At 33.5% G+C, this 10,513-nt stretch overlaps 1 protein-coding gene across 1 annotated transcript; it reads left to right on the top strand.

Annotated features, from left to right (window-relative positions):
• Positions 1-1,031: 1,031 nt before the first annotated feature.
• LOC124947259 (mitochondrial sodium/calcium exchanger protein-like) lies at positions 1,032-9,744 on the top strand. Its single transcript, XM_047489164.1, has 6 exons — positions 1,032-1,124; positions 1,191-1,282; positions 3,291-3,616; positions 7,240-7,358; positions 7,528-7,681; positions 9,062-9,744. The coding sequence occupies exons 1-6, from the start codon at positions 1,032-1,034 to the stop codon at positions 9,433-9,435; spliced, it is 1,158 nt and encodes a 385-aa protein (XP_047345120.1). The 3' UTR covers positions 9,436-9,744.
• The last annotated feature ends 769 nt before the right edge of the window (positions 9,745-10,513 follow it).

Genomic DNA, 10,513 nt, shown 5'->3' with positions numbered 1-10,513 from the left:
CATTTCTATTGTACTTAGATTAGGGACGATTCCACTAACGCGGTTTAAAATTTAAATCGAGTTTAACCGCGCTACGTTCACCAATCAAGGGCCTAAACTTTCGAGTTAAATAGTGTTCGAATTCTAATCCAACGTCCGTTGAAACTAGCTGTTAGATGCGAGCTTACATGCGAGCTTACATGCGAGCATGTAAATCTACACAAATTGTTAAAATATTTCAAAATGAATAATAGCAATAGTTAATTTAGTATTATACTTCAAGTATAATCATTTTCTATAAAGATAAGCTATTTTATTTTGTTTCCCATTTTGTTTCTAACTTAAATAAAAATGATCTCTCTATAAAATCCAATTGAACAATTCTATTAAAAATGAAACGAAACGTGTATTTTTCGATGTTTATTTACTATCTCTAGTTTTAATAAAGTTCGAAGTAAAATCAAATAGCCAACGTTCATAACGTTCGGCAATAGCAATCATTTCTTTCGCTACGTTTACGTAAAACGATCTACGTGTTTTCTAGTCTACGGATGCACGCACGAATTTATGGATCTATAAGATTCGCGCGCAGAATCCATAAATCTTGACGTCCGTACGTTTATCGATTTATTCCTATCTTCAAAGATTTACGCAACCATGCTGCCCTGGATTCGACTGTCGAAATATTTATATGGATCAGTTTGATAGGTAGCCACGTATCTCTGACTATGAAACGATAAATCATTGTAAATGTAAGACGTGATAAGGATATTGTACACATGAAATGTTATTTTTTTTTTTTTTTATAACTATTTTTTAAATTCCGCGGGTGAAAAAACTATATCACGAATTTTATATTACACGTGTCGTATAAACGATGAATTAATTGATCGATATACACACGCACACATATACACATACGTATACACAAATACATTGATCGTAAAGAAATTTCTTTATTTTCTTATATTCAATTGAATATCTTCGACAGTCGAGCGAATAAAATCGATTTGTAGGATTTGGTAAACGTTCCATCGAAAAGTTTAGGTTAAATGACTTTCCTCGTGAATATTTCGAAAAATGTTATGGAAAGAGAAGGTTTACTGAGACGGTTTCTCAGATATGGACATTTACCGATACGCGAAGTAAATTTCTCACAGGATTTTCTCGTTTCAACATAGGATACGAGCCTCCTGAGTTGTCTTTTACAGGATGATTGTTCATATCTTTGGTATATTCCTGCAGAGGAACGTTGCGAATGGGTGAAGAAAATACCAGACTGCTACAGGGACTCCGTCGTTCAGTACACCGCAGAGCTCTTTTGCATTTTCCGATCGGAAAATATACCCCTATTTCTCTGCGGCATTTTTCTTTTCCTTCTCTGGCTCTTCTATCTATTCCTCATCATTGGAGTCACGTTAGACAGTTTGTATGTTATTACAAATATTTTATTGAAAGTATTACATCATTTTTTGACTTATAAGTATAATATCGATCATCGATATTGCGATTTAAATTTTATTTCATTGGATTAACGATAACAGTATTGAAAATGAATTAGAAAAAAAATTAATTAATTAATATCAAATATTTTTAATTATGCGATTGACAAGAGAGAAAAGAAAATGAGGAATATGATAATGCGAGACATTTACATTTTACATACTGTATGTCATTTCGCATTATTAATGTTTCATATTGCGAATAAAGAAAATCGATCGTAGTCCCGATGAAATAGAAAGAAAATTGTGTCACAGTATCTCTGAAAACAATCTATTCTATCGGCCGGAAAATTCGTTTAAACTTACCGTTATTATTGGGATACGAACGAGCGAGCTCGCGAAAGAGCTCGCGAGAGACAAGAGTAAGGGATGAGGGCACCGGAAAGTTAAGGACTTCGCGTAAATCAGGTTGAGAACCGTGAAGCATTTTACTTCAGGCATAGCTAAACACACTCAGGCGATTTTCAGTTTTTATTCGAAGTAGACTTTTCCTACATACGCTTGAGTTTCTCCGTTGGGTCGATCAGTGAAATTCTCGTTATTGTGTGGTGTTCTTAAAAGACGATAAATGGATTTAAAGATAGGAAGGCTAAAACAGCTTTGTAAAATTTATTTTTATAACACGTGCTTTATAAGAAATACGACACCTGATCTAGAAATGCATTCCTCGAAAGTCGAGTTTACATTCGAAAAATTAAGAATCCATAAACGAATTATTTTCTTTCTTTTCGAATCACGAATCGATGAACGGATTACGTGACATGGTTGACGATATTGTACGTGATTTTCAACCACGAAATCCTACATGTATGTATGTATCGAACATGCTCAATATATCGCGAAATATCGATAGAGTTTATTGCCTATAGATATATATGATATATCGTATTATTTTTCTCTCTTTTTTCATTCGATTATCTATCGATGATGATAAATAAAAAAATACAGACATTAAAACCTGTATTATGTAATTAAAAATGAAATCTCTTAAAAAAAAAAAAAGAAAAAGAAAAAGAAAAAAAAAAGAAAAAAAGAAAAAAGAAGAAGGAAAACTATTAACAATAATCGTAGCCATATTTTCGTGTTGGTTTACGAAATTGAAGAATTAATTAATTAATTCGACTAGGATCTTGAATTAATTATTTTTAATTGCATAAGTAGTTGATGTAATTTTTAATCATGTTCCTTTTCGTTATCCTTTTCGTCTTTACCTCATACTCCTTTCGAGCATAATTGCTGGTAATTCGAGGTAAAATACGATGTGATTTTAATTGAGAGACCGACAACGAGAACGTTTTTATGTCTAACCATTAAAAAGAAGCGCAACTTGACGTCGACGACGAAGTGGTCGGTATAATCGATGCGAGCAACTTTCGGAACTAATAAAGCTCCTGAATATGTGAGCGATAATTCGACGATGATCTCGGTTATGCGTCTACTTTAACTTCACTGTTAACGTGAACATTTAAAATAATGTCGACTTAAATAAACGAATGACATGGATAATTCGTAACGACGAGATTAAAGTTATTATGAAGTAAAGGACAATTTGATTTGAACTGTGACTCCTCATCATTTTTAAATGATCGTTTCACTATTGTTAACAATATTAAAGGTTCAAATATTTTTCCATCGTTCTTTATCGTTAAAAATATAAAATACGAAAAAAATCGGGATTATTTCGAATGAAAAAAAAAGAAAAAAAAGAAAAAGAATACAAAATCAAAATAGATACATAAAAGATATCATAAGTTTGAGCCAAAAAAAGAGTTGAATTAATTTTACCTTATCGCGTTATCTTGATTCCAGTTATTGTCCATCCTTATCAGTGATAACCAGCGTTATGCATCTGTCAGAAAATATTACTGGTGTGATGATATTGACATTTGGAAACGGAACGCCTGACATCTTCACATCTCTCGTATCCCGTAACGAGGATACTATAATCATGTTCACGGAATTGATAAGCGCGGGCATCTTCGTGACAACGATAATCGCGGGTTCCATTGCCCTGGTCAAGCCTTTTCGTATATATTTTAAGCCTTTGATGAGAAATACATGCTTTTACATAGCGGCACTCTGCTGGATAACTTATGTTGTGCAGGACGAGAGAGTTTATCTATGGGAAGCCATAAGTATGAGCTTTACTATACTACTACTACTATTACTACTACTACTTTTACTACTACTACTACTACCACTACTACTACTACTGTTACTACTACTACTACTACTATTATTAGTACTATTACTACTATTGTCACTGATAGTAACAACTTTAAAAAAGGCATGAAGAAGGGTGAAAGAGAGGTGGATGAATTTAATTAAGTCGAACGAAGAGAATTCGTCTCCCTACCTGAGCCACGCAATCTGACGTTCGGAGACTTTTCAGCAATTTCTCTCTTTCCATCTTCTTTTCCTTTTCCTTTCTATCTTCGTCTTTCTCTTTCTTTTTTTCTTTTCTTTTTTTTTTTTTTCGTACTCTCTCCCTTCTTCATTCTCTCGCATAGTTTCTTACGCAAAGATTTTCACCCGCTATAAATTAGAATAGGGATTATTTATATCCCGTTTCAGCCAGCGTCACGCATGTTCGTAGACTCTTCTAATACTTAAGAAGAGAGAACTTTTCGATACTCGTTATGATATAAGATCGTTCTTGTAAGGTTTAACGTAAACCAAGATGAATCCTTGTACGAGGAAATTCGATTAAGGGAATAATTGCAACGGTTAATATATTCAGTTATTATATTGAAAACTAAATGAGATTTGTGAGATAAAAAGAAAGAAAAAGAATAAAATAAAAACAAAAAGGTCATTACCGAGGAATCCGATCGATAATGAAACGTGTACGTGTGTATATGTACCTATTAATCAACGAGAGATTCGAATTTCATCGAAATCTGGTTTGTAGTAAAACGCATTGACCTAAATTCAACTTCGTTTAAAAGACGACGTCTAAGCGAAAGAATGTGATTCGTCGCTCGTATTTTTGTCATTATCCAAAATGAACGTCAGGATAATTTTAATCCATCCCGATAATTACCGATCCTTCATTTTCGCTCGATCTTCATATCGACTTATTATTCGATAGATCACGATTCATTACGAACATAATAAACAATATAAAACGTAATACTTAATACAAATACCCTTTGTCATTCGAAATAAATTTAACTTTAAATCGGGACACGATATATCTTTTTGAAATATCATGAGAATTCGTTCACGGCTAGAAAGATCAAAGAGAAAATAAAGCAACAAAAGTGTAAATTTGAGAGAATTTCAAGTATTCCCTATCGTCCACCGTTAAATTGCTATTTCAACGTTGATGTCGTTCATAATTACAGGCTTCATTCTCCTCTACGTTCTCTTCATTGTCGATGTCGTGATAATGCAATGGCGTGATACTCGAGAGGAAAAAGTGAAAAGTGCGTTTCGCTCGTGCCAGTTCTAAAACGAACGTCGAGAGGAGTACAATGTCATGGAAAGTATCCATTCCTTCTCTCCTCTCTCTCTCTCTCTCTCTCTCACCTTTTATCCCTTTACTTTTCGAGACACGCTTCCGTGCTTTCAGGTAGAATCCCAAGCGTACCGGATCCAGATGTATTACATGCTTATCTGCTGAACAAAGATACGGACGCTATCGCCATCTCACGGATTCCCACGAGGAGCCGTCCTTTTGGCTTCCGAGCCAAACTCGGTACCAATTCCGTTTCTCTCGCGCTTTTTTCATTTGTATTTTCTTTTTTTTTTCCCTTTCTTTCTCTTTCGTCTCCTTTTTTATTTCTTTTTTTTTTTCCCTTGGTTGTTCTTTTTTTCTTATTAAGTATACGCGAATGATTTTACGGCAATTGCCAAACTATTCTACGTTTTTATATTTCTGTTTAGATTATTTTTAAAAATCCCATTTATGTACGTATTTAAAACATCAAAAGTTGCTCCCTTCTATCCACTATTATTATCCTTTTCGTAAATTAAATATAATATTATTTTTTTTTATCCTTCCTTTAAATTATTCAACAATCTTTTTTTCTTCTTCAACCTTCAGGCAATTCTTTTCTTCAACTGAATGTAATCCTACTACTTTTTGTTTTCCTTCGTTTCGTTTCATTTCATTCCTTTTTCTTTTCTTTTCTTTTCTTTTCTTTTCTTTTCTTCTCTTTTCTTTTCTTTCTTTCTCTCGTTTACTCTTTTTTCCGAACAAAGAGTTCGCGTTAGTATATATAAATTTGTTTCGCGATCCTTTGGTTGTTTGTTAAAGAAAACATTTGAATTACATTTTGAGTTACATTGTTTGAATTTATTTAAAAATTTTCTTAAACATACCTGTGCAGCATCGATCGATATACATATTTGTCGTAAGAAATAAAGAAAAAGAAAAAGAAAAAAAATAATACAACAAAAAATATTTCCAAAATACAGACGTCGCAATTTTCATTGAATTGGAAAGAGCAAGAATTCGTAATGATGGCATTAAGATTGAGAGAGAAGTCGATGATATATCCGAACGACCAAGGGGCCTTTTCAAAGAATTTCTCTACGACATTAATCCGATTTCGAGAGAGGATTGGAAACAAGCGAACCAATTCTTTAAGATCATCCTGGTTCTATGTTCACCGGTTAAGTTTCTCCTACAATTATTTATACCCGTTGTAAACGTTACGGCAGAAAAGAGAGGTTGGTCCAAGCTGCTAAATTGCTTCCAGCTGTGTGTGACACCGACGGTGGCGTTGTTTCTATTAAACGGTTAGTCGCATTAATCCTCGAGACGCCTACACGTAGAAAGCTCTTTCTCTCTCTTTTTCCCACTCTCTCTCTCTCTCTCCCTCTCTCTCTCTCTCTTTCTCTCTCTTTTTCTTTATCTTTTTCCTCTTTTCTTTTTACGTGTACCAATAAACGATGGCCGCCTTGAATCCTCGAAGAAATGATTTTGCGCAAGGAGGGAAACATTCCTAGCACGTTCAAGGGAAATTTAATTCGCATTTAATTTCCTTATGGCTCATGACTCCTCCGAGCTGTACGACCTAATATTACGTGACAAACGCGTTTCTCCGTCTTCACATCGTTTTTCTCCTTTTTTTCCTTTTCTCTCTCTTTTCTTTTTTTTTTTTCCTTGATTTCTCATTCTCTTTAATATATCCCATGCTTAATCTCATTCTAGACAATTAATTAATATGATAAATCGTTTATTTGCTGATAAAAAAAAAAAAAAAAAAAAAAAAAGAAAAAAAAAAGAGAGGAGAAAAAAGCATTTTTCATACCAAAGCATTTTGGAAGAATGTCACGAGTGTCAGGGGTTTCCGCACGATAGATATACCGAGTAATTTATCGATGTGAACGCATGAATTTTGTTATGGAGAAATAAAATAAAAGTTTCGAAGAAAATATGCCGAACGGAAATAAGTCTCGGTGAACGAAAACGTATTGTCGATGGATGACCAAAAATTTTCACGTATATTCACAATCGAGTATTAGATGGTATTAATAAAAGAAGAAAAAAAAAAAAAAAGAAAAAAAAAGAACAATATCGAAACGAACAATACGAGAGTGAAAAAAGTGCAAATCTTTCTTCTTTATACTAACATTAGTTCAACATGAATATCGTGTCAATTCATTTCCGCTGATTTTACAAGAAACTAAAGAGAGAAAAAGAGAAAGAGAGAGAGAGAAAGAGACGTTAGTCACAGAATCGTCGACGATACGATCGTTTGCTATCAAAAGTGTTGACCTCCATTTAATTTTCATCGTTTCTTCGCAGTCTGGCAATTGAAAATTGGCAAGGTGCCGATATTACCGATATTCTTCGCTTTTGGCACACTAATTGGTGTAATTGTGTTTCTAACGACCAATGTGGATCGCATACCGAAGTATCATAATGTGAGTCTTATCATTTCTACTATTTAAACAAAGTACTCAAGTACATTGACAAAGTACTCAAGTATTTTTTTTCTTCTTCTTTTTTTTTTTTGTTTTTTTTTGTTTTTTTTTTTAATTTCTTACGTTTCACCATCGAGAAAGATTTCTGAAAAAGAATTAATAAATATAGGCTTTTGCGTTTTTTGGATTCTTGATCGGCATGCTGACAGTTTATTTCGTGGCTAGAGAAATAATGGCCGTGCTAGGATGCATTGAATTCGCCTGTAGTATTTCAAAAGCCATGTTGGGAATCACGTTTCTTGCCTGGGGTAATAGCATCGGGGGTGAGTTAATATGAAAAATGTATTTCATATGTAGATAACGAACGTGCATGCTTATTAGCGTTTACGAGAACTAACGTTAAGGCTTCGTTCTGACATCTCATGAATTATGAAAAATAACAATGCTCTTTAAACAGTACGGAATATTACAATTCGATCATTTCGAAGATCGAATTATTTTCACGAATTTTCTTCGGGAATTAATTTACTCCTTCGATACGAAGCATCGATCATTCGATAAAAAAAAAAAAAAAAAAAAAAAAAAGATAAAGTAAATAACGTTCGATCAATAAAAAGCTCTCGTATATACAGAACGATATACTACAAACAGTTTTTTACAAACGGAGTTGTATTTCAATCAAAATGTAAAAATTGATTGCCTTCGGATACAAAGCAAAAAATTTCCGTGCATTTATTTATTTATTTTTGATTTGTTCCTCATAAGAATGAAATAAAAATGACATAAATAATATTTAATAAATATCACAAATGAAGATTAAGAATCGAGATGAAAGGGAATTATGTCATTAATGTTAATTATTTTTTATACTAATATTTCATTGTTCCTTTTAAAATGCAACAAGGTCCTTTTTTTTGATCGAATCGTTCGTTCACTTTATCGGCCAAAATGAATTTAAACTTTCTTAACTGCATCGTTTTACCTCAAAGCATCGTAATTTCATTCCTACTATATTTGGTATCGCTCATTTCAACGTCTCAATTATCGTCCTGAAATCGGAACTTATCTAATACCTCGTATCTCGCTCAACTCGAATTCAATTATTTCCGTTCATGCGACGACGTTTATTCTCGTCTCATGAAATGCGATTACACCGAACTAGCTTTTTCAAGCATGCTTATTGCACCAAGGAAGACTCGGATAAGAAAACAAAGTTTCCATGAGACTCGATGGAAGTTAAATGAAATTATAACGCTAAAAGAAAAATTATAACGCGAATATACGACGTTATTTATTTATGCTTATGTCGGATGACAAAATTTTATTCTTTATTGAAGAAAGAAAAAGAAGAAGAAGAAAAAAAAGAAAAGAAAAATACAATTTTAAACTCATTTCCAATAGTTCCTATAATCCATAAAGAATAACATAATGAAATGTCATATCGTATTTAATACTTCGTGTATATGACACTGCAATTAGTACTTAATTAACGCCCGATCAGGATAAATAGAATCCATAATTACATTTCAAATATAAGAAATATTTTTTATTTCAAATGGCATCACCTGTTCTATGAATACAATTTTATGTTGTTGTAAATCTACGTATAGATGTAATATTAAAGTTAAGAACGACGATAAATCGAAAAAGTCATTCGTTAATTTCAACAGTAAAATATTAACGATGGAAATCTCTCATTACAGATTTAATATCCAATACAATGATAGCTCGTCAAGGATTCTCAAAGATGGGTTATGCGGCCTGTTTTGCCAGTCCTATATTTAATACTTTATTGGGACTGGGATTGACTTATGGTATAGAGGCCGCATATTCTTCGGATTTAAAGGCGAAAATTCGTGTGAGCAACATGGCACCGGGATGTCTAACATTCCTATTCTGTTCGCTATTGACTACGATCATTTACATGAACATTACAGCAGCGACTGCACGGCGTTCCTATGGATATCTTCTTTATTCGTTGTATTTGGTTTTCATTCTCATTCAGTTTCTCAGCGAGTTCCACGTTATTCATCCCCTTGGAACGGATCATCGTGCGGACGAGCCGGACGGCCGATGAATAATCGAACGTTATCTCCAGAGCATTCTCTCTGGAGCATAATGCTATCCTACGAAATGTTATATGGAAATGGTGATGCGTTTTTCTTTTTTACGTATTCTTTACATTAATGGTATGCCTATGGATTTGATCGATGTCGATGAAATTACCATGATGATAGAAATGTGAGAGAATATTTGTATTTGTCCGTATGTACTTACCGTGATCAAACTAGAGAATAAATTGTGCGCTTGCGATAATAAAAATCTTTTTTGATATTCTTCCCATTAATCCATATCTATCGATTTTTCTTTTAAATATTATCTCTTCTCCAACAAGTTATTTTTTTTTTTTTTTTTTTTTTTTTTTTTTTTTTTTTTTTTTTTTTTTTTTTTTTTTTTTTTTTCTTTTGATTATGAAGAAATCTACGATAAAACCGTGACTCGAAATCTAAACGTTAAGTATTAATGTATAAATATTAGAATTTTATGATTCGTATAGTTACATATGACGTAATTTATTCTTTTCTTTTTTCCCCCCCTAACAAATTTACTATCATATTGATCGATAATTCGACGATTTTCGTAAAAGGAGGAAGCGAATGGACATGAATGTGTGCATGTGGCATACGACGAAGTGAAAAATACAATGATATTTGAGAAAATATAGCGGTACAGAAATATTCCCTCGATTGCCGATAAAGGATCCCCAATCCTGCCGCTTACGGCTTTTATATGGAAGACATAAAAAAATATTCGGGCAAGTAGTATAGAAGCGGAAGGTCCCGTGGCTTTATTAGATCGTTCTCGGTCATTTCCTTGGGGACGAGGTCAACGGTTACAAAGGTAAAGGCGAAGGTAAAACGTTACTACGATAAGGTAAAGGTAAGAGTCACGTTCGCAGCCACTAGTTTCTCTACTAACTCTGCTCGTCTTCTTACATTTTGCATGCTTCTCTACATCATGGGAATCTCTCGTAGCGGGCGTACACGAGTGTAATTGAATCTGTTATTAGAGAAGGGACGAGAGAAAGAGAGAGAGAGAGAGACAGAGAGGGAGGGAGGGAGGTAGAGAGAGAGAGAGACCATCGTCGTCACGTC

This window comes from Vespa velutina, chromosome 2 (assembly GCF_912470025.1).
Source record: "Vespa velutina chromosome 2, iVesVel2.1, whole genome shotgun sequence".
Classification (NCBI taxonomy): Eukaryota; Metazoa; Arthropoda; class Insecta; order Hymenoptera; family Vespidae; genus Vespa; species Vespa velutina.
Note: the sequence above shows the minus strand (reverse complement) of the source record. Positions and strands in the feature narration are given on the sequence as shown.